The sequence below is a fragment of the Triturus cristatus genome, chromosome 9 (genome assembly GCF_964204655.1).
Source record: "Triturus cristatus chromosome 9, aTriCri1.1, whole genome shotgun sequence".
Classification (NCBI taxonomy): Eukaryota; Metazoa; Chordata; class Amphibia; order Caudata; family Salamandridae; genus Triturus; species Triturus cristatus.
In genome coordinates, this window is record NC_140592.1 from 862,090,482 (window position 1) to 862,115,591 (window position 25,110).

The 25,110-nt window shown below is 52.0% G+C and overlaps 1 protein-coding gene across 1 annotated transcript in view; it reads right to left on the reverse strand.

The window, feature by feature from the left end:
• DYNC1H1 (dynein cytoplasmic 1 heavy chain 1) overlaps positions 1-25,110 on the reverse strand; it is a 1,397,843-nt gene that overhangs the window by 616,399 nt on the left and 756,334 nt on the right. The window contains exon 52 of the mRNA XM_085626346.1: positions 13,780-13,975. Within this exon, the coding sequence (XP_085482472.1) occupies positions 13,780-13,975 (196 nt within the window). The remainder of the gene's footprint in view (positions 1-13,779; positions 13,976-25,110) is intronic.

Sequence of the window (25,110 nt, forward strand, 5' to 3'; positions counted from 1 at the left end):
AGAAGGGAGGGATAATATCCTCATCACCAGAAATGGGAAGGGGGTATTATTCCAAAGTGTTAGACACCTTACACGATATGTTTTGATAAAGCCAAACCATAGTTACCATAACCATTTAAGATTATAAGGCACTTTAAGAGTATATGGTAGGTTGTATCATAGAACAGCTATAAGGACATGGTTCCGAAAGCTGCAGACCGGCTCAGCTCATGCTAGAGCACTATCTCACATGTTACCAAGCACTCTGCCTCCAGGATTGTTAAGGCCTGCCATAGGAGTGGCTGATAGGTACACATGTGTCTATACATAAGGTAGGTATAGGAATACTACACCTAAGCAAGGGGTGATTACACGACCTTGCCCCAGCTGAGTGATCAGCCAGTTGTGTCATAATGGAAGGCCAGGGGTGGCATAATACATGCTGCAGCCCCTGGTAGGCCTAGGGTACACCTATGCCCTGGGTACCTAAGGTACACTGTACAGGGGCCAATAAGGTTATCCTATCCAATTAGGTTATGCACCTAAAGTACATAGTATTAATTTAGAGAGAGAACAGCAGGGCTGTGGGTCTGATTAGCAGGCCCACAGCCACATCTAAGTCAAAAACCAGTAAAGCAAAAGCAAAAAGTGGGGGTGAACATAGAAAGCAGACCCTACTCTCCTACAGGAATCACCTCTACGACACCTTTATGCAACAAGGCAAAAACTGCCTGCGCAAAAGCAACTAATGGTCATCTGAACACCAGTACTGGCGAGGATGTTAAGGAGGTGGAAACTCTTGAAAAGGCAGGCCGTACCCATTTTCCACAAGATTCAAAACACAACGGTCCGAAGTAACCGATTTCCAATCTTGTAGAAAATGGGACACCCGGCCCCCTACAGGACCAGCATGCTCCATGATGGGGGATCTAGAACTGCTTTCCCGTGGTACCGGTGGTGGGCACAGGAAAGGAGGAGGAAGACTGTAGTCGAGAGGCTCCTCACAGGCGGCCTCTACCGTTTCCTCTGTACGACCTGTACAGAGGGTTCTGCTGTTGCTGCTGCTGTTGATGGCCTCGAAAGGAAGCCGCCTTCCCAAAGCCTTGATACCTTTTGTATCCTTGGCTCCTGGCTTGGGACTGCAGGCCCAAGGATCTTGCAGTAGCCCTACTGTCCTTGAAGCACTGCTGCACAGAATCCGCCTTTGCGCCAAACAATCTGGATCCACCGAAGGGTAGATCGAGCAAAGTAGCCTGTACATCCAGAGAGAAACCTGAAGACCTAAGCCAGGCAGGCCTCCTGGTAGCCGAGGAGCCCATTAGCCTTGTGACCGAGTCAGCCATGTTCAGACCCGACTGAATGACCGGACGGCCTGCCACTTGTGTGTCTGATAACGCTTCCAAAAAATGAACACGTCATCTTCAGGCAACTTATGAGCTACTTGCTTGACAGTGTCCATTAGTGCATGAAGAACAAGTTACTTATCTTTGGTAACGCTTTTTCTGGTGGATACAGTATCTGCCCGTGGATTCCTCACCTTGTGAATATCCCCTGCGCCAGTATTCCACGGAACTTTTCTTTCCCAACACTCCACGTCGACGTGGGCGACGTCATAACGCATCGGCTCCGCTCGCGACTCCGTACGACGCCACCGGAGCCATAAGAAGCCCACGTCGGCGTGATGACGTCAGTTCCACCCATTTTTTCCGAGCCTTCGAGGCGAACAGGTGAACCAACGACAACTCAAAGTATACACAGTATACAGTATACCAACACATATACACAGTATATAAAGGAAAAGGATGCTAAATAAACAAACATTTCCAACAAATGTACAAGCATTCCAAACAAGACTTATTTCATGGTATACAAAGGTGGACAACGGGGAGGCGGGTGGGCCAGTGAGGAATCCACAGGCAGATACTGTATCCACCAGAAAAAGCGTTACCGAAGGTAAGTAACTTGTTCTTCTGATGGATACATCTGCCAGGGGATTCCTCACCTTGTGAATAGATTTCCACAGCAGTCCCCACTCCCGGAGGAGGGGGTCCACCTTCCTATACCAGAAAGTCTTGCAACAGAGCGCGCGAAGTGGCCCTCCCTCCTCATCTCAGAGTCCAAGCAATAATGCTTCGCGAAAGTATGGAGGGAGGACCAAGTCGCGGCTTTACAAATATCTGCCACAGGAACACCCCGGGCCAAATCAGATGTAGATGATTTTGCTCTAGTCGAATGAGCTCTAATGCCCTCAGGAGGAGTCTTACCAGCCAGGGCGTAGCAGATCTTGATGGCAAGGATGATCCATCTCGACAGCGTGCGCTTGTGCACCGCTTTACCCTTCGAATGACCAACGTAGCCAATGAAGAGTTTATCATCTAGACGAAAGTCTTTAGTTCTGTCCAGATAAAAACTCACAGCCCTCTTCGGGTCCAGGCGATGGAGTCTTTCCTCTTCTTTGGAAGGATGAGTAGGTGGATAAAAAACAGGGAGAGTAATAGACTGCCCCAAATGGAACGGAGTAACAACTTTTGGCAGGAAGGCAGCCCTGGTCCTCAGAACCATCCTTTCAGCATGTAATGTAAGAAAAGGGGGTCTAGAACTAAGAGCTTGGAGCTCACTCACCCTCCTTGCCGAGGTTATGGCTACAAGAAAAACCACCTTAAAGGACAACAGCCTCAACGGACAGCTATGTAGAGGCTCAAAAGGGGACCCCATCAGAAAGGTTAAAACAAGATTAAGGTCCCACCGAGGCATTACAAAAGGAGTGGGAGGAAACATGTTTGTAAGGCCCTTGATCAACCTCAGAACAACCGGAGATTTAAATAGTGACGGTTGATCAGGAAGGCATAGAAAAGCCGATAAGGCCGAAAGATAGCCCTTGACCGTGGCCACAGCACAGCCCTGCTGAGCCAAGGAAAGAGCAAACTGGTGCACATCAGAAAGATGGGCTTTTAAAGGGTCAATGGATCTCTCTCCACACCATTTAACAAACTTGGACCACCTGTAGGAGTAAATGAACTTGGTGGAGTGTCGCCTGGCCGATAAAATAACGTCCACCACATCAGGTTGGAGAGAGAAAGAACTCAGGTTGCCCCGTTCAATCTCCAGGCATGAAGGTGTAAGCTCTGGAGGTGGGGGTGTAGAACCTGCCCCTCCGACTGCGAGAGGAGGTCTGCCCTCAGAGGGAGACGAAGCGGAGGGCACGAGGAGAGGTGGAGAAGATCTGTATACCACACCCTTCTTGGCCAATCCGGGGCGATCAATATAACTTGGGCCCGGTCTTGGCGAATCTTCCTCAGAACCCGAGGAATCAAGGATATGGGAGGAAACGCGTAAAGGAGTCGTGAGCCCCAACTCAACTGAAACGCGTCCCCCAACGCCCCCTGCATCGGAAACTGGAGACTGCAGAATGACGGGCAGTGCGCGTTCTCGCGTGTGGCGAACAGGTCCACCAGAGGGGTTCCCCACGTCCGAAAGACATAACGAACCACCTCCGGATGGAGCCTCCACTCGTGATCGGCGGAGAACTGCCGACTGAGACTGTCCGCGCGTACGTTCAGCACCCCGGCCAGATGATTTGCCATCAGACAAATCTGATGGTCCTGAGCCCAGGACCAGAGACGCAGAGCCTCTCTGCAGAGACAACGCGACCCCACTCCTCCCCGCTTGTTGACATACCACATCGCGGTAGTGTTGTCCGTCAGGACTTGAACTGACTGACCGCGAAGGGAAGGGAGGAAGGCCTTGAGCGCCAAACGAATCGCCCGCAATTCCAGAAGGTTGATGTGAAGCAACCTCTCCTCTGGAGACCAAAGACCCTTGATCTCCAGATCCCCCAGATGGGCACCCCACCCTAGGGTGGATGCATCTGTTATCACTGTGGCCACCGATGGAGGAAGATGGAAGGGCTTTCCTTGGGACAGATTGCCCTCCACGCTCCACCAAGACAGATCCGCTGCAGCTTCTCCAGAGATCCTGATCGACTCCCTGAGATCTCCGTTGTGCTGATACCACTGCCTGCGGAGGCACCACTGGAGCGCCCTCATGTGCCAGCGTGCATGGTTGACCAACAGAATGCAGGAGGCGAACAGACCGAGCAGGCGAAGGACCTTCAGAACTGGAACAACCGCTCCATTGTGGAATAAAGGGACCATTTCCTGAATGTCGAGAATCCTTTGAGGAGGAGGGAATGCTCGACACACAGTAGTGTCCAGTACCGCCCCTATGAACAGGCTGCGTTGAGAGGGCACCAGGTGAGATTTGGGCACATTGATTGAAAAACCCAAGTCGAATAACAGCTGAGATGTTACCTGCAGATGATGCTGCACCATCTCTGGGGACTCTGCCTTCAGAAGTCAGTCGTCCAGGTAAGGGAATACCGGAATCCCCGACCTCCTGAGATGAGCAGCCACCACTGCCATCACCTTTGTGAAGACTCGAGGTGCGGTAGTAAGACCAAACGGAAGGACCGCACACTGGTAGTGTTGCGACCCAGCCGTAAACCGGAGATACTTCCTGTGCGACGTCAGGATTGGGACATAAAAATACGCATCCTGCAAGTCGATCGACACCATCCAGTCTCCTTGCTGCAACGCCTGAAGAACCTGCGCAAGGGTCAGCATCTTGAACTTCTCCTGTCTCAGGTAGAAGTTCAAGACTCTGAGGTCCAGAATCGGACGCAATCTGCCATCCTTTTTGGGAATCAGAAAATACCGGGAGTAGCATCCTTGACCCCTTTCCTGCTCCGGAACCACCTCTATTGCACCCTTCTGAAGCAAGGCTAGAACCTCTTTCTGCAGGAGAAGCAGATGGTCTTCCGAGCAATAACCTTGGCAAGGAGGGTAAGGGGGAGGAAACTCCCGAAAGGGAAGGGCGTACCCAGTCTCTACGAGGTTCAAAACCCAAAGGTCTGTTGTAACAGATTTCCAACCCCGTAGAAAGTAGGACACCCAACCCTCCACAGGACTTACATGATCCGGGATGGGGGATCTAGGGCTGCTTCCCTGAAGCCTCATTGGGAGCAGAGGAGGACGACGAAGAAGAGGGGTTGCGTCCAGAACCTCTCCGACCCCTTTGCCTCCCTCTATAGGACCTATAGAGGGGATTCTGTTGCTGCTGCTGTTGCTGAGGCTGTCGGAAGGAGCGAAAGGATGATCTTCCGAAACCCCTAAACTTTCTAAAAGCTGAACCCCTAGTAGATGCCTGCAGACCCAAGGACTTTGCCGTCAATCTGCTGTCCTTAAATCGTTGTAGGGCAGAGTCTGCCTTCTCCCCAAACAGTTTCTGTCCGTCGAATGGCAGATCCACCAATGTGGCCTGAACATCCGCAGAGAATCCAGAGGAACGGAGCCACGCCTGTCTTCTCGCAGCTATAGACGAACCCATAATTCTTGCCACCGAATCTGCCGTATCCAGCCCTGACTGGATCACCTGTCTGGCAGCCGCCTGAGTGTCCGCAACCACCTCCAAGAAGGACGCCTTATCACCCTCAGGCAATTTAGGGGCTAAAGATTTTATTGAGTCCATCAAGGCATGAACATAACGTCCCAGCAGGCACGTGGCATTAGATGACTTCAGTGCCATACTTCCTGAAGAGAAAGATTTTTTAGCCGCCTGGTCGACTTTCTTGGACTCCCTATCTGCTGGAGACTGAGGGAAAGCACCCGAAGCATGTTTCGAACAAGAAGCCTGCACAACTAGGCTCTCCGGAGATGGATGCGTTGACAAAAAATCAGGATCCCCAGGTGCCACCCTGTACCTTCTTGCCACCTGCCTGGAAACCGCCGAAGAAAGAGGTTTCCTCCACACCTCCAAAACCGGCTCCAAGATGGCCTCATTGAAAGGCAACAAAGGCTCCGAAGTTGATGTCGGAGAGTGCAACACCTCCGCAAGCAAGTTAGACTTGTACTCCACAGCGGGCAGCTGCAAATCTAACGGATAAGTGGCCTTCTTAATTACCACATGGTAGGGTGCCAATTCCTGTGGTGGAGAAGATCTTGCATAAGTATGTTCCCACTCTGGGGTTGTATCCAAACCACTTGCTTCTTCTATTCCCTCAAATTCATCAGAAGTGTCCACTTCACCTTCCTCCACCTCTGCTCTATACCCTCCTTCTTCTTCCAATACCCTTTGAGGCCTCCGTCGACGTCGTACGCGGCGTCGGTGGAGCCAGAGGTACCGGAGTCGGCGGAGCCACAGAAAGAGTCGGCGGCGCCGACGGCGTCGGCAACGGCGTCGAGGAAGGCTCCGAAACTGGATGCTCCATCCGAAGCCTTGACGGACCCCCAGTCGGCGCCGGAAACTGCCACGGAGGCGCCATCTGCATAAAGGGCAGAAAGGGGGCCTGAGCATAATGCTGCGGCACCCCTAGCGTAAACGCCATAGGACCCACGGGACCAGTTGGTGCTCCGGATGGGAAGGCCGCCCTATTAAATATACCATACATGGCATTTAGAAATTGCGTCGAATCGGTACCTGGAGCCAGGAATTGTGGATTAGGAACAGAACCTGTATCCCTTTGTGGAGTATCTGGCGTCTGCTCCGCAGTCTCTTCTACCAGAGCCGCAGATTCATCAGGCACCGGAGTAGGCTCTTCCTGTTCCTGCTCATCAATAGAAACCTCCGACTCCACTCGAACCGGAGACGACGCCTTTGGCGGAGCCGGTGACTGCTCCGGGGACTGCGCCGATGAACCCGCTGGAGCCCGCTTCGGCGAAGGAGATCCTCTCGGAGACTTCGAAGGAGAAGGAGACAAGTCCTTGCTTCGACGCTGACGGGGCGAAGTCGACCTCGATTTCCTGCTCTTCGAGGACCGACGTCGAGAAGAATGCTTTCTTTTTTATGATGCTTCTTCGACTTAGACGACCTCGAAGTCGACGACTCCCGCCTTCGATTTCTCCTTCTTCGTCCCTTTCTTCTCCTCACCGATCTTTTTCATAAAGAGTTTAGTCTTCCTCTCCTTCAGTGCTTTAGGATTCATCCTCCTACAGCACGCACAATCTTCCACATCGTGGTCCGAAGAAAGGCACCACAAGCAGTCTTGATGTGGATCAGTCATGGACATTAGACCTCCACATTCCCTACAGGGCGGACTTCCTCGTCGAAGACATACCAGATTTTCAACAGTTACACAGCAACACTACAAAGTAGCTAGAGAGCACTGGAAAAAACCGTTGCGCGTCGACGGCGTGGAAAAAAGGGAACTGGGCTTCTTATGGCTCCGGTGACGTCGTATGGAGTCGCGAGCGGAGCCGATGCATTATGACGTCGCCCACGTCGACGTGGAGTGCTGGGAAAGAAAAGTTCCGTGGAATGCTGGCGCAGGGGATATTCAAAAGGTGAGGAATCCACTGGCAGATGTATCCATCAGAATGCACCTTCCTAGCAAACATGTGGCGTCTGTTGACTTCAGAGCCATACTTGCTGAGGAGAACACCTTTTTGGCAGACTGTTCAAGTTTTTTTTGAGTCTCTATCCCCCGGGGTGGTAAGAAACAACCCAGTTGACTGCTTGGAACAAGAAGCCTAAACTACCAAGCTTTCTGGCAAAGAGGAGAGGAAGCTGGATCGCCAGGAGCAGGCTTATAGCGTCTTGCCACTGACCTAGAGACTGCAGGGGCAGACAAGGACTTCTGCCACACCTCCATAATCGGCTCCGTCAACACCTCGTTAAAAGGCAGCAGAGGTTCAACAGAAGAGGAGGGAGAATGCAACACTTAAGTCAATATATTTGACCTCATCTCAGCTGAGGGTAACTGAAGGTCCAACAGATCAGCAGCCTTCCTGATGGCTGTGTGGTAAGTGGCAACGTCCTGTGAAGGCAAGGCCTTCAGAGAAGAAAGCTCCCACTCCGGGAAAGTATCCAGGCCACTGGCCTGCTGTAGACCCTCAAAGTCGTCCACTGAGTCGAGGGTCTCCCCTTCCTCATGTTCTTGCTGGTACTCCTCTTCCTCCAGCAGTCTTTGCACTTCCCTCCTGGAACACTGCTTCTGGATCGGTGGCACCAGCCGCAGCTCTGGTGACAACGGCGCTGGCGTCGAAGGAGTACCTTCCAAAGTGGGCAACGGCGCTGCTCAAATCAAGGAAGACGTCTACCCATCACCAGATGGCGCTGGAGATTGAGGTATCAGATTCGAAAACCTCGGCGCAGAAAACGGCCATGGCGGAGCCGTCGGCATGAAAGGCACGAAAGGTGCCTGGGCATACTGCTGGGGGATGCCCAAATTAAAGGTAAGCGGACCCACAGGGCCAGACGACACACCGGTAGGGTAAAGTACCTTAGCAAACATGCCAAACATCGCATTAAGGATATGCGACGGATCCGCTCCTGGTATTGGAAACGGAGGATAAGTATCTGAAGCTCCTCGGTCTGGATCCATTCGAGGCCTTACAGGGGGCTGAGGCTGTGGTGTCGGAGACACTGGACCCGGTACAGGCAAGGCCTCAGGAGCTGAAGAACATTCTCTGCAGGCCGGAAAATCTCTGGGCGCCGGCGAATCCACCGACGCCGGAGAGTGGGCCCAGAGTCGTCTGCGGAAGAGTAGGCGACGGCGAGATGACATCCTTCTCATGACGACACTTGACGGGGGAGGCCAGCCTTGAAGTCCAGCCCTTTGAAGACCGATGTCCAGACCCATGTCTTCTCTTTTTCATATGCTTCCTCAACTTCGAAATATGCGAGGTCGACTATGATCTATTGCGACCGCTCATCTTTTTTTGCCTGCGCCATGAAGGGTTTCGCCTCAGGCCCATTCAGCGCCTTCGGGTTCATCTCCCGACAGCTTTGAACACCCTTCGACGTCGTCGTCTGAAAAAAAGATACCATAGACAGTCGTTGTGGGGATCTGTGATGGACATATGACCCCCACACTTGCCGCAGGGCGTGAAACCTGACTTCTTTTAAGTAGTCATTCTCACTGCAAAAAGAAGTATAGATAGAAACAATGTTATCCCATGTAAAATGGAGAGTCCTAGAAAAAAACGAGACGTGTCGAGGGAGCGAAAAAAAGGGGACTGCCGTCAGCACGCCGACGAGGTCTTCTTATGGGTCCAGTGACATCATACGGAGTCGCAAGCAGGGAAAAGATAACTACATTGCAGGAGGAAGCCGAAAGAGAAATCAAATTCCTACATAAACACGCGCAGGCCCAGCGATAAAGGAGGGCGATCGCCCTGGCAAGATGCTGGTGAATCTGCTAAAACCCTCCAGGGCTTCCACCTATATTACGAGCTCAATCCACCCGATTCACCGCTGGTCCACTCACGAACTGACGTACTAGACACTATGAAAAACTTTTACACCCAACGATACAATGCAGTGTCGTCCCCCAAAGACCCAGAAATATTGGAATATCTAGACACGATTTAGCTACTATGGCTGAGTGGGGCACACTGTGACTATCTAGACAAGCCTTTCACTGCTGAGGACATACAGCAAGTCATACAAAGCCTACCAGGTGATAAGGCTCCTGGGTCCGATGGGCTCATCTCAGCATTCTACTAAGAATACAAGACGCTCCTCGCCTGTTGGAGGTGTATCGGGAGGTGCACCAAAGAGGGTCACTCCCACCATCAATGATGCCCCAGATTTTACATTATATGCGTATTGTGCTTAAGCCCAGTTTCTTAATTTCTGGCCACACCTAACGCCATTTCAGCCACATGTAGCTATTGAAATAGATCGATTTGCTCCCCTACCATTAACCACAGCGCTTTATAAAAGCTGCAAGCACCCCAGGCAAGACATAAGACACAACAGAGACATTGCGATTAGCATGAGAGCGACTCCGTAAAAGAGCAAACCTGGCCATGCTATACGCACCATCCATCCTGCTAGCTAAAAACCCCCAAATCCCCCCCCCCCCACTAATGGAGCAGGGTACACTGGTTCGAGCTCGCCAGTTTAACATTAACACACTGGCGGACTTGTACCCAGAGAGCCAATTTCTCTCCCCGCAACAATTAAGAGGGTCTCCCCAGTTGGCACCACTGGACATATTACTATACAGCCAACTGCAGGCAGCCTTTTGAGCAATACATGATACATTCCCCACCGCCCCGCCGCCAGTTCCAGCGCTGGAGCATATGTTCATAGAGTCATCTGCTCGTAAATTAATCACTCACATCTACTCCATCACACAGCGTACATCCCGGATTACTATTCCAAAATCGTGCAGTACCTGGGATGTCAAACTGAGTTCTCCTATCCCGGATTCACAATGGACTTTCTGCTGCTGCCAACTTGAGCAGCTCTCCCCGAACTACTGCCTCAGATTAATACACTTTAAATTCCTGCAACAATTATACTGCACCCCAGTTCAACTGCATGGCATGGGTTTATGGCCAGATACTAAATGCTGGTGCTGTGAGACACCAGAGGCAACCCTCCTACACCTGGCCTGGGACTGCTCACGCGTGGCTGGGTTCTGGTTGGAGGTGTTAAGACACACAGAATGCATAACTGGTCAGAGGCTGTGGAGAGCGCCAATGGTGGCGGTTTTGGGCTATGTGTACCACATCCCCACAATAAGACGACGTCTCACAGCGATGTTACTCCTACTGGCCAAGCGACGGGTGGCTATTCACTGGGGTAAGATGTCAGTCCCAGACATAAATGCCTGGTTAAAAGGAGTTGCATATTGCAAAAAACAATTGACATGCTACTGGGAACTTATGCCGGCCCAAAAGATATCTGGTCCCCATTTACTTGCTGGCTCCGCTCCTTGAATAGCGAAGTACCATAGCGCATGTCTGGTCAGCACAGCACACCTTTGTTTGCAGGACACTGCGATGCCATTATAAGCACTGACTGCATCACCTAGACACTGGTCCCTGGCAATTAAACGAATGCTCACTAGGCGCCTGCAGGCATAACTGGGCTATGTGACTGCCATGTGGCCAGGGTGCCATGACAGGAGCCGAGGACGGAGTGATGTACACTAACGCAGTAACAGGATCTTGAGTTCCCATCTATTAGTAAAGCCTATGTGTAGTAAAAATGTGATGTGCTGTGTTGGAATGTGAAAACATGTAATGTATTAATTTTATCACTGTTAGACAAGTAACTGCGGATGTTGAAGGTCTATAAATTGAAAACTCAATGAACATTTTTTTTTTTTTTAAAAAGAAGTCTACCAGATTAGCATAATTTCTTCTCCACCAACAATAAAGGAGATGGGGGAAAAACAGAAGAAAAAAAACAGACGTGTTGGAAATCTCTTTAGGTACAAAGTAGTCGAACAATGAATTAACAAAATCAATATTTTCAGGAAGTATTAACTGTTTGGTAATTACTTATGAATAATTTTAATAACATTTCAAACAATAATCTTTTAAAGAACTGTCTTCAACCATTTAATAAACTTGGAATCTCTTAAAATCTAAGCATTAATTTTCAGCACTTCGTATCATTAACTTTTTGAAACCATCCTAGTTATTCTTAATGATAAAATGTCATTAGTAGCATTAAGAAACAATTCCAGAACTCATTTGCTTTAATTTGCGTGCTTTAATCCTTAAAAAGTACTTATACCACACATCTGGATTCAGAATACCATAACTCTTAGCCTAATTCACTTAACGCACAAGTTACTACTTGTGTAACGATATATCTGTAAGAGACATTAGTTAGTGATAGATTCCTTAAATTAGAATATCCCGAGGCGTCAGACTGGATCCGGAAAGTTCCTTAAAGCGCTCCAGGGCACTGTCAGCCTTGTCGCCAAACAGGCGGGTGTTATCAAAGGGCATGTCCATGAGCGAGCTTTGGACATCAGGCGAGAACCCAGTCGAATGCAACCAGGCGTGACGGCGCAACGCCACAGTTGTAGAAATCGCCCTGTCCAATGAGTCAGCGGTGTCCAACCCACACCGAATGGCAAACTTAGCCGCATCCTTACCCTCAGCAATTGCCTGAGAAAGGACAGCCTGCACCTCCTCAGGACACTGAGGCAACACCTGAGCAACGGCATCCCACACCACGTGGGAGTAGCGGCCCAACAAGCAGGCGGTGGTCACCGATCTCAGCCCTAAGCTGGCCGAAGAGAACAACCGCTTCCCGAAGTGGTCCAGCCATTTAGAATCCTTATCTGGCAGCGCCGTAGGAAAAGCACTCTGACGTCGAGGCCTGAATGACCAGGCTCTCAGGTGTAGGGAGAGTAGTCAAAAAGGCGGGGTCACCGGGCGCCGGTCGGCAGCGCCTGGCGACGTTTTTAACCACCGGGGCCTGCGTGGCCGGCCTCGACCAGGTGCCCAAGAGGACGTCGGTAAGGGCGTCATTGAAGGGAAGCAACGGCTCCGATGAAGTTGACGCCATTTGGAACACCTCGTGAGGAGCTTGGTCTTGAGGGCCACTGTGGGGAGGTCAAGATTGAGGGCCTCCGCCGCCTGACGGAGGAACATCGTGTAGGAGGCACCTTCCTCCATCGTAGGCAAGGGGAAAAGGGGGGGGGGGGGAGAGCCCAACCCCGGGACAGAGGAGACATCAAGGTCGCCTGCCTCCTCCAAGTCGTCCACCCAATCCTGCTCGGAGTCACACTGCCGGGCAAGAGGGTCCTCGGACCCTTCCCAGTCTTCGTCCGCCTCTGGCGTAGAGGGAGCCAGTCGCGGCAGCAAAGCCGGAGCCGGAGAAGGGACGAACGGCGTCGGGACCAGCGCCGTCTCCCAATGCAGATCCCAGGCTGGAACAAAAAGGTCCTGGAACCGGGGCAAAGGAGGAATAAACAGCACCCAGGGAGACGCCAAGGGCGACGCTGGGGCCGGCAACACCGCACCTCGCGGCGCCGGAGCCACTGGCGCAGGATCCTGTGGCACCGGTGGCGGAGCCGCCAGGCCAACAGGATCTGGACACAGGACCGTGGGGCCAAAAGGCGCGCCGGCGGGAGCCAAAGGCCTAAAAAGGCGGTCCATGGTAGCAGGGAATTCTTGCACCTGTTCGGGAGTCGCCGACGGACCCGGGTATGGCGGGTAGGCCATGGGACATCCAGGCTCCAGGGGAGCCTCCGGGGAGAAACCCCTGTCCACAGCGTCCGCCTCTGGGGAGCGACAGGGAGACTTCGGAGAGCAAACGCGCTTCTTCGACTTCTTTTTATGGCGTCGCTTACCGGAATCCGAAGGCGAAGACTTGGAGCCTGAGGAGCGACGGCTCCGGCCCCGCGAGCGGTCACGGGAACGGTCCCTGGACCCGGAGCAGCAGCGTGACGAATGCCGGACCACCAGCAACTTCCTACGCTGCTCCCGCAAAGCCTTGGGGGCCATGGCTCGACAATCCCGGCAGTCCCAGGAGTCGTGGGCAGTCTCCAGGCAGTAGAGGCAAACATCGTGAGGGTCCGCCACCGACATATTCTGGCGACAGGCCCCACAGGACAAAGCCGGGCATCCCTAAGTGCACCAGGAGATAAGAGAGGAGACAAAAAGTCTCAAAATAGTAGTAAAAAAGTGACTAAGGTACGTGCTCAATCCGGCTCTGCGCTTGCTGGCGCGGAAAAAGAAAGAACTGACGTCAGCGTGCATGGGTGGCGTCCAAGTACTCTCCGTGGCGTCATCTCGGCGCTTACGATGTCAGTGACTGACGCGGAGCCTCACGACGACACCTACTGACGCGCAGGGGTACTGCTAAGCGAAACTTTCCGGATCCAGTCTGACGCCTGGGGATATTCTAAGTTAAGGAATCTATCACTAACGTGTCTCTTTCAGATATCTGTGATACAGGAGTACTGTTGAGGGCAGTAAAAGCTATTTTAATCAGACAACATTTTACAGAAAAGTATTTATAAAGTCAGCAGTAACAACATAACTAATTTACCTGATCTCATCAGCAGAAAAATTCACAATTGTGGGAATAAAGTTCTCCCGCATAATGATGGAACGGATCTGTTTCCAATCCGTTGTACTTTCACCCAAAAGCAAGCATATGGACTCCAGTGCTAGCTTCACGGCACCAGGAGGATTTGCCATGGATCGGACCTCCACCAAGTGCTGCTTCTTAATTGATTTAACAGCTATGAAAGGAAATAAGATACATCGAACAAAAGAAATTATAAAATTGTAATGTATGACTGCTACCTGCTAAAACAGCTTCTCAACTAAAAGTTAAAATGCTTAATGTTTCATTGCACACTTTTTTTTTTACATTATAATAGTTTAAGTTTCACCCACATTAATGTAAGAAAATGTTACTTACTTGTAATTCTGGTTCTGCATTGCAAGTATCCTCACTGAAGAGATCCTACGCTCAAAGACCCAAGAACGAACTAACGAACGCACACACACACACAACCAATCAGGCTTCTTATACAGCACAACTACTCACCTGTGAGGGTCTCAAGGAGCTGAGAGGGGCGGGAGGGGGTGGATCTGCTGTTCAGTTGAAGAGCCAGCTCTCGATGTCCTTCCTGAATTGTGGCAGCGTTGGTCATACCTGAGGTGCAGAGGCAGGGAGTTCTAGGTCTTTGCAGCGAGGTAGGAGAAGATCTTCCTCTAGTCTTGGTCTTGCGGATCCGTGGGATGGTGGCCAGGGTCAGTTGGGCAGAGCGGAGCTGGCGGGAGTGTAGAAGGAGATGGTGGTTGAGGTATGCGGGTCCGGCATTGTGGAGGGCTTTTTGGGCGCACAAGAGGAGCTTAAAGGGAATTCTTTTGCTAAAAGGAAGCCATTGAAGATCTCTCAGGTGGCCGGCGATATGGCTGCGGCGAGGGATGTTCAGGAGGAGTCTGGCGGAGGCGTTCTGGATGTTCTGAAGTTTCTTTTGGAGTTTCTTTGTGGTGTCGGCAAAGAATGTGTTGCCGTAGTCGAGTCTGCTTCGAGTCTCCTGGACTTGGTGGGGATCCATTTGAAGATCTTACAAAGCAGGCAGAGCGTGTAGAAGCAGGTGCAGTAAACAGCCTTGATTTGGCGTTTTATTGAGAGCGAGGAGTCTAGGATAATGCAGAGGTTTTGTGCATGTTTCGTCTGTATCAGTGGATGTGGGGTTTAGAGCACCCAATAGGAGTCATCCAAGGCGGAGGGGGTGGAGCACAAGATGAGGACTTTGGTCTTGTTGGAGCTGAGACTGTGGCAGGTGCCCTTCATTCAGGCAGAAGGGATGGAGCCCAAGAAGAAGACTTCAGTCTTGTCTAATTTCAGCTTGAGGCAGCTGTCCTTCATCCAGGTTGCGACTGCCTTCATCACGTTGTGGAAGTTGCTCTTGGTGGCTGTGGGCTCGTCTGTGAGGGAGAGGATCAGTTGAGTGTAGTTTGCTTAGGAGAATGTTTAGTCCGTGGCTTCAGACGATGGTTGCAAGCAGAGCCATGTAGATGTTGAAGAGGGTGGGGCTCAGGGAGGATCCCTGAGGCACTACGCAGCTGATCACCATGGATTCTGAGTTGAATGGTGGAAGTCCGACTGTTGCCGGTGAGGACGGAGCGGATCCATTCTAGGGTTTTGTCGCGGATGCCGGCGTCAGGAAGTCTGTCGCAGAGGGTGTGGTGGGACATGGTTCTGAAGGCTGCTGAGAGGTCCAGGAGGATGAGGGCATCGGTTTCGCCTCGGTCAAGGAGGGTGCGGATGTCATCTGTAGCGGTGAAGTTAGGGGTCCTGGTGCTGCTGTTGTTTCTGAAGCCTGATTGGGAGCAGTCCACGATGCTGTTAGTTTTGATGAATTCAGAGTTGTGGATTGATGGCTTTCTCAATGAGTTTGGCTTGGAAGGAGAGCAGAGAGATGGGTCTGTAGATCTTGAGGTCAGTCGGGCTGGCAGAGGGCTTCTTCACCAGGGGACTGGTCTCTGCATGCTTTCAGTCTTCCGGAAAGGTAACGGACTCGATGAAGCAGTTGATGGTGCAGCAGAGTTCGGTTGCAATGGAGGTGCCAGGCTTTGTTGACTATGTGGTGTGGGCTGGGATCGGAGGGGCTCCGGAGTGGATGCTCTAAATGATTCTGAAGGAGTAGTCGGAGGTGAGGGTGTTTCAGTTGGACACGGTCTGCTGGGGTCTGGAGCCATCGAGTGTGTTGATTGCGGGTAGGGTGGGTGGATCTTCTGTTTTGAAGCTGTCGCAGATCTCCTTGATCTTGCAGTGGAAGAAGGTGATTAGGTTGTCGCAGAGATCTTGAGGAGGAGATTGTCTGCTGTCTCTGATCTGGATTTGGCAAATTCTTTGATCACAGCGAAGAGTTATTTGCTGTTGCATGCATTGGCGTTGATATGTTCCTGGGTGGCTGCTTTCTTAGTTGTTCTGATGAGGTAGTGATGTGCGGTGATGGCGGTTTTGAAGGCTGAGTGGTCTGCCATGATCTTGCTGCTCCTCCATCTTTTCTCGAGCAGTCTTTAGGTGCACCTGCATTTTTGGAGGGTGGGGTAGAACCAGCTGGCTTTCTGGGACGGCTGCTTGTCTGAATGTTTCCCGAGGGGAGCCAGTGTGTTGGCGCAGTCGGAGATCCAGCACTGGTGGTTGCGTGCCGAGGTGTTGGCGTCCGTGGGTGTTGGTGGAATAGCTTTGCTGAGGGCGTTGGTGAGCTGGTCATCGGTGAACTTGATCCAGCTTCTGCGAGGATCATGGTGGGCGTGGTGGAGAACGGTAGGTTTGGTGAAGGAGAAGTAGACGCAGTGGTGGTCGGTCCAGTGTGGCTCAGGATGTGGCTGATGGAGAGGTCACATGCAGAGAAGAAGGGGTTGAGCATTTGTCCTGTTGAGTGGGTTGGCGATGTGACCAGGTGTTTGAGTCCAATGGTGGCAAATCGAGGTCGCCGAAGAGGATGTAGTCTGTCGAGGCGAGAGCATGGTGAGCAATGAAGTAGGCTATGGCTTCGCTGAAGGGGGGAAGGGTCCGGAAGGATTGTAGACGAAGGTGCTGCAGAGGGTGGCATTCAGGTTGGTCTGGATCTGGAAGTGGAGGTGCTCCATGTCAGGTGAGTGGTCATCTGAGCGGATTGTGAGGTGGAGGGTGTTTGAGTGTGCGATTGCGATGCCTCCTCATCAGTTGACGGGGCCCACTGGATGATTTTGTAGCCATCGAGGATTGCAGTTGCGATGTCTGAGGCTGAGGTGGGGTTCTTTCAAGTTTACGTGAAGAAGGCGACATCGTAGGAGACGGAGTCGAGCAGGTCCCAGATCTCCACAGTGTGCCTTTTGAGGGAGCTGGTGTTGAGTCGGATGCATATAAGGTGGTCAGGTCCGGTCCTAATGGTTGGTGGGACTGGCGTGCAGAGGCAGGCGAAGGTGCAGTTGCAGCAGGTGAATGGGACTTGGGTGTTCTTCGGCAACGTAAAGTGGTTGGCGGTGGAACGTCCAATGTTGAGTGCGTGAAGGGCGCTGGAGTCATAGCGGTGGATGGACTGAGGACCAGGGTCAGTGGCACTGGGTACAGATGGGCTTGCCTTTGGTGCACCCTCAAACGCCAGTGGCACAGCCACACAGCGGCTGCCATTAATCAGTGTTGCGGAGGGCTGAACAGCTGGGAGGAGGGAAAAGGGAAACAGCGCAGGAAGGGGGCTGGGCCGCGAGTGACTAACAGCAGCAAGGGCATGGAAGGGAAAAAGGTGCCAAAAGAGGAGAAATGGAGAGAAGTGAAAAAAGGAATAATAGACTTAGAAAAGCAATAAAGAGGTGCTCTCCACTGGACAACCAGGGATCAGGGGCCTCGAACACACAACCTGGAAGGATCAGGGGGCAACAGCTACCAGAAGGAGCTGAGCGGCAACGGAAGCAATTTACTGACAAGGCTCACCAACACACATATATATGGCGAACGTTACCTACCCGGTAAACATCTGTTTTTGGGCTGTAATGCTGTAGATTCACATGCTTAGCATAAGTTCGCCATTAATAATTTGGACTGGAAGTGTGCAAGTTGTTTTGTTCGAAGAAGCTTTTCGTGTCACATGATGTAGTGACTTCTCATCTTGCTTACAGTGCGTATTGTCCTCGACTCCATTGTTAGATTATTTTTCAGCTTAGCAGGTGAGGATGGAGTGTAAAGGATAATGTATTGTGGTGAGAAAAACATGCAAATATAATGTCGAGTAGTTAATTGCAACCTTCACAAGTTTTTGGGGAGGAGGGGAGGCACAAATGAATCTACAGCACTACATGCCACAAACGCACAAGTTACTACTTGTGTAACTATATATCTGTAAGAGACATTAGTTAGTGATAAATTCCTTACCTTAGAATAATCCCCAGGCGTCAATCTGGATCCGGAAAGTTTTCTGCTTAGCAGTAACCCTGCGCGCCAGTAGGTGGTGCCGTGCGGCTCTGCACCCGTCACTGGCGTCGTGCACGCCGGGACGACGTCACGGAGGCTACTTGGGGACCACCGTGCGCGCGGACGTCAGTTCTGTACACAACTTTTCGCGCCTAAACGCAGTGTCATGCGAGAAACTGACCTTTGGTGCATAAAACTAGGGCCCTAAAAGGGATGACCTTAACCCTAGTAATCAGTTCGCAGAACGGGGAGGATGGGTGGGGCGGTAAGGAATCTATCACTAACTAATGTCTCTTACAGATATATCGTTACACAAGTAGTAACTTGTGCATCTGAAAGAGACACGTTAGTGATAGATTCCTTACCTTAGAATAGATACCCCTGCAATACCAACCCCGGTGGTGGGTCTGCGAACAAGATTACACCAGAAAGTCACCGAGCACAGAACGGTCAAAGAAGCTGTCTCTCCGGACATGACTGTCAAGGCAGTAGTGCTTGGTAAACGTGTGTAGCGAGGCCCACGTAGCTGCCTGACAAATATCCTGCAAGGAGACACCGCGTCCCAAGGCAGTAGTGGCTGCAGTTGCCCTGGTTGAATGGGCACGCAGACCCACAGGAGGCTCCTTCTTGGCCAAGGAGTAACATGCTTTGATGCACAGAATGACCCACCGGGAGATGGTCTGTTTGTGCACTGCCCAACCTCTTGTGGCGCACACGTAGCCAACAAAGAGCTGATCATCCACCCGGAACTGCTGTGTACGCTGCAGATAGAATGCGAGCACACGTTTTGGGTCCAGACGGTGGAGCCGCTCCTCTTCCCGTGAAGGATGAGGAGGCGGAAAAAAGGTGGGCAAAGTGATGGTCTGCCCGAAGTGGAAGGGCGCGAAAACTTTTGGCAAGAAAGAAGGACGTGTCCTCAGAACCATCTTGTCCACATGAACAGAAAGGAAAGGAGGTTTGGAAGAAAGAGCCTGGAGCTCACTCACTCTCCTGGCAGAGGTGTTAGCTACCAGGAAAGCCGTCTTGAGAGTAAGACGACGTAAGGGACAGTTATGAAGGGGCTTAAAGGGAGCGCACATCAGAAAAGTCAAGACAAGATTCAAGTCCCACTGAGGCATTATGAAGGGCACGGGTGGGAACGTATGCGTAATGCCCTTAAGAAAACGGTTAACAACCGGGGACTTAAAAAGAGAAGGCTGATCAGGAAGCTGTAGGAAGGCAGAGATAGCCAAATGATAACCTTTACCAGTGCCCAGAGCAGAGCCCTTCTGGGCCAAATTAAGAAGGAACAGAAGAACCTCAGAAAGCGGGGCAGAAAGGGGATCCACAGTCTTAGCTGTGCACCATGCCACAAATCTGTTCCACCTACAGGCGTACACCATTTTAGTGGAGGGACGCCTGGCTGCCAAGACGACACAGACTTCGGGAGGAAAATCGAAAGGTGTCAACTGTCGACGCTCAAACAACAAGCATAGAGGTGGAGGCTGAACAGGTTCGGGTGGAGGACCGTCCCCTGCTGCTGCGACAGAAGATCCTCCCGAAGAGGCAGATGGAACGGGGGATCGATGCTCATACTGAGTAGCTTGGGATACCATACTCTTCGAGCCCAGTCCGTAGCCACAAAAATAACTTGGGCCCGGTCACGCCTGATCTTCAGCACTCTGGGAAGAAGTTGTATAGGCGGAAGGCGTATAACAGACGACTCCACTCGCGACGAAAAGCGTCTCCGAGCGAGTGCCGCCTTGAAAATTCTAACGCGCAGAACTGATGACATTGCGCGTTCTCTTCGGTGGTGAATAGATCTAACCAAGGCTCTCCCCATCGCAGAAAGAGACCTTGCGCCACGTCCAAGTTCAGACGCCACTCGTGAATCACCATGCACCGGCGGCTGAGTTCGTCCGCCCTGGCGTTCAGAGAACCTGCCAGGTGTTGAACCACCAAGGTAATGCCTTGATATCCCAGCCGAGTCCAGAGGCGCAGAGCCTCCTGACATAGGGTCCATGACCCCATCCCGCCCTGTTTGTTGCAATACCTCATGGCGGTGGTGTTGTCCGTGAACACTTGCACTACACTTCCCCGGATAGAGGGAAGGAATGCCTTCAGTGCAAGCCGGATCACCCGCAGCTCCAGAAGGATGATATGGAGCCGGGACTCCGCCGGAGACTAGAGGCCTCTAATATCCACCTCTCCCATGTGGCCTCCCCATCCCAGGAGGGATGAATCCATCACCACTGTGTGCTCCGGTTGCGGAAGGGAGAGGGATCTGCCATTGACCCAATCGCGAATCTTGAGCCACCACTGCAATTGCCGTGCAGTGCCCTCCGAGATCTGGACATGATCGGACAGGTTGCCCTGATGCAGCGCCCACTGGAACTTCAGGTCCCACTGCAGAGCCCGCATATGCCATCTGGCATGCGGTACCAGCAGGATGCAGGAGGTCATCAGGCCCAGAAGCCGGAGGGTCATCCTGACTGAAATCCGGGATAGAGGCTGAAAGAGCGGAACCATAGCCTGAATATCCCGGACTCGCTGGTCGGGAGGATAAACCCAAAACAGCATGCAATCCAGAACTGCTCCGATGAGAGGGAGCTTCTAAGAGGGACTCAGGTGCGACTTTGGCACATTGATGGAGAACCCCAGCAGATGCAGGAGGTCGGCCGTAGTCTGGAGGTGGCAGACAACTGCCTGGGGCGAGCCCGCCTTCAACAACCAGTCGTCAAGGTAAGGGAAGACTGACACCCCGACCTGCGCAGATAAGCTGCAGTCACCGCCATCACCTTTGTGAACACCCGAGGGTCGCTGGTAAGGCCGAAGGTGAGCACGGCAAACTGAAAATGCTCCTGGCCTACCGTGAACCGCAGGTAACGCCGGTGGGCCGGCAGGACGGGGATGTGAAAATAGGCGTCCTGCAAGTCCAACGCTACCATCCAGTCTCCAAAGTTGAGGGCAGCCAGGACCTGAGCCAGAGTCAGCAGAGTCCGGAGGAAGCGATTGATGTTCCAGGAGGTCCAAGATGGGGCGCAGGCCCCCTTTGTCCTTCTTGGGGACCAGAAAGTAGTGGGAATAACAACCACTCCCAACTTCAGACCCGGGAACGCACTCAATGGCCCCCTTGGCCAAGAGGGCCGTGACTTCCTGCTGGAGAAGTACCAAGTGAACCCCCGACATGCGGTGGCACCGAGGTGGCATGGCTGGAGGGGAGGACTGAAAGGGAAGAGAGTAACCTCTGCAGAAGATCTGCAACACCCACTTGTCTGCTGTGATATCGCACCAGTGGGGGAGGTGGTGGCGGAACCTGCCACCCACCGGCGTGGGGTGCTCCACAAAGCTCGGATTAGGAAGGTTTGGAGGTAGAAGCAGCAGGGACGGAGGTGGACTGCCCCCCCATGCTGATTCCCAGACCCACCCCTGCACAAGCTTGCTGAAGGAATGTGCCTAGGTGCCCCTGCCTTGGCCACAAAAGGAACGAAAAGAAGGCGTGGCCTGGGTCTTTGCGGAAAGACCCAAGGACTTGGCCGTGGCCCGCGAGTCCTTAAAACGTTCCAGAGCACTGTCGGCCTTATCTCCAAAGAGGAGAGTGCCATCAAAGGGCATATCCATGAGCGAGCTCTGGACATCAGGCGAGAACCCAGTAGATCGCAACCAGGCGTGGCGACGCAGCGCCACAGTCGTAGAAATCGCCCTGCCCAACGAGGCAGCAGTGTCCAAACTACATCGAATGGCTTACTTAGCCGCATCCTTACCCTCAGCAACCGCCTGGGAAAGTACAGCCTGGACCTCCTCAGGACACTGAGGCAACACCTGAGCAACAGTATCCCACACCGTGTGGGAATAGCGGCCCAATAAGCAGGCGGTGTTCACCGACCGCAGCCCCAAGCTGACCGAAGAGACCAACCGCTTACCGAACTGTTCCAGCTTCTTAGAGTCCTTATCCGGCAGAGCCGTGGGAAAAGCACTCTGCAACGTCGAGGCCTGGATGACCAGACTCTCAGGCGTGGGATGAGTGGTCAGAAACGTGGGGTCACCAGGCCCCGGGCAGTGACGCCTGGTGACATTTTCATCCAAAGGGGCCCCCGTAGCCGGTCGCGACCAAGTGCCCAACAGGACGTTGGTGAGGGGGTCATTGAAGGGATGCAGTGGCTCTGTCGAAGTAGACGCCGTCTGGAACACCTCGGCGAGGAGGTTAGTTTTGAGGGCCACCGTAGGAAGATCGAGGTTGAGGACCTCAGCAGCCCGATGGAGCACCATCGAGTAGGAAGCGCCCTCCTTCATTGTAGGCGGGGGAGAGGCACCGGGGCAGGAGCCGGCGGCGATGAAAGGACATGACCTGCAGTCGGGCCCGCAGGGCCCGAAAGACGCACCGGTGGGGCCAGACGGCTCAAAGACAGGCCATGGCAGCAAGAAACTCTTGCACCTGAGCAGGCGTCGCCGACGAACCTGGAAAGGGTGAGTAGGCCGGCGGCGTCGCAGGCTCCGCCAGAGCTGCGGGGGTGGCACCACCCGCATCATCAGCCGCGAGGGGAAGTCGAGGAGCAACTACGCTTCTTCAACTTCTTTTTGGAATGCTTCGACTTACCTGAACCAGAGTGCGAAGACTTGGATCCAGAGGAACGGTGGTGACGGCTCCGCGACCGGTCCCCCGACCTCCCATGGGACCGGGACCTTGAGCGGCACGGAGCAGACTGCCGGACTTCCAGCAAGTTTCGGGACCGCTCTCGCAAAGTATTCAGCGCCACAGCCCGGCAGTCGGGGCACGACTTGGAATCGTGGTCGCGCCCCAGGCAGTAGAGACACACGCGGTGTGGGACAGTCCCCACAGTTCTTAAAGCCAGGCATCCCTACGACACCAGGAGTTGATCGACTAGAATAAATGGAGACAAAAGGCCTCGAAAAAACTCAGTCAAAAAGTGACTGGGGGTACTTGCTCTTTCCAGATCTGCGCTTGCTGGCGAGGAAAAAGAAAGAACTGACGTCAGCGCGCGTGGGCGCGTCCAAATAGCTCCAGTGACGTCATCGCTGTGCCAACGACCCATGCGGAGCTGCACGACGATGCCTACCGACGCGCACGGGTACTGCTAACGAAAACTTTCCGGATCCAGTCTGACGCCTGGGGGTAATTCTAAGGTAAGGAATCTATCACTACGTGTTTCTTTCAGATTCTATGCACAATATACCTTATTTTTGTAAAGTATATACAGAGCCAGCTTCCTAAACCCGTGCCTACCATAAACCGCAGGTAGCGGCGATGGGAAGGCAGGACAGGAATATGAAAATAGACATCCTGCACATCCAACACTACCAACCAGTCTCTTGGGGCCAGGGCAGACAGAACCTGAGCCAGAGAAAGCATCTTGAACTTGTCTTTTTAGAGGCAGTAGTTGAGGGCTCTGAGGTGGAGGATAGGACATAGGCCTCCGCCCATTTTGGGGACCAGAATATAGCAGGAAGAGCAACCACAACCTATTTCTGGCCCAGGAAACCTCTCTATAGCTCCCTTAGCCAAGAGAGTCTGGACTTCATCTAGAAGCGAAGCAAAGCAAGGTGATCCTCTGTCAGCCGATTGTATGTTGGAGGCATGGAGAGAGGGGTAATCTCGAAGGGGAGTGAGTAACCCCTTTGGCGTATTTGCAAAACCTACCAGTCCAAGGTGATGTCCAGCCAGTGGTGGAGGTGATGGCGTATCCTGCCACCAACTGGACGCCCATGATCTTGGAGGATCGAAGTAGGACGGTTTGGAGGTGGTGGCGGGAAGGGTCAACTGTGACCTGACCCGACCCGACTTCTGGTCACCCGACCCTCGGATCGGGACAAACCACGTCCTCGATTGTGCAGAGGTTGCTGAACTTGTGAGATCCTCTGGCTAGGCTAGGGCTGGCATGGTTGAAAACCCCTTCCGTAACCACGAAAGGCGGATTCAGGACGGGATGATACAGAGGTGTCCAAGGACATGGCCGTAGCCTGAGACTGTTTGAAGTGCTCTAGCACTTCATCCGCCCTGTCTCCAAAGAGACGAGAGCCATCAAAGGGCATGCCCATCAGGATCGCTTGGACATCCCCTGAGAATTCAGACATCCTCAGCTAGGCATGGAGTCTAACTGCCACCGTCTTGGAAATCGCTCTGTCTAACGAGTGTCATGTCTAGGCCACAGCAGATAGTAAACTTTGCAGCATCCCAATCGTGTAAGAAACTGGCTCCAGATATACTGCACCAAAGTGAGGAACAGTGTGTATTATGTCCAAGTATCCCCAAAGGTAGGCAGAGGTTAAAGTTAGATAGAACCTTACTCTCTAAAGTGGTAGCTTGGTCGAGCAGTAAGGCAGTATCAGAGGACAGTGTTAAGCATTTGTTGTACACACTCAGTCAGCAAATGAATTCACACACTCAAGAACTGAACTCTAACCCAATTGTTTTTGTATAAAAAAAATACTGTTTTATTTATAGAACCAAGCTAGCCTGGTACAGATAAGGATAAAAATACTTTGCAGTAATAAATTACTTGTGTGAACACAGTTCAAAATTGCTGTAGACATTATACTGGTTTTAGTTTACAGTTAAGGAAGCAGATTGCAACACTTAGCAGGTATAGTACATTCAAATTAATGGGCTTTTCAATAAATTGCAGGTAAGTTACTTTTTGGATTTCTCTTTCTAACAGTGCTGGATCCTAGATTCAGCACTGGGACATTTCCTGAAAACAGTTAAGAAAATGTGTTTTAATTAGATGTACGATTTTTAAAGATTATTCTTGTATTTTTAAAAGTTGACAAACTGTTTCACAGAGAACCACCAACGTTATCCTATGGAAGGAAATTCAATTCACAGATAAGATACTTTTTTTTTTTTGATAATCAAATTTGTATTTTCTTGTGAAAGAACAAACTCAAAGAGCACATACAACAGTCCGATTGAACTGGCATCAAAATGACATATCATGGAATCAATGACAATCAATAGCAAAA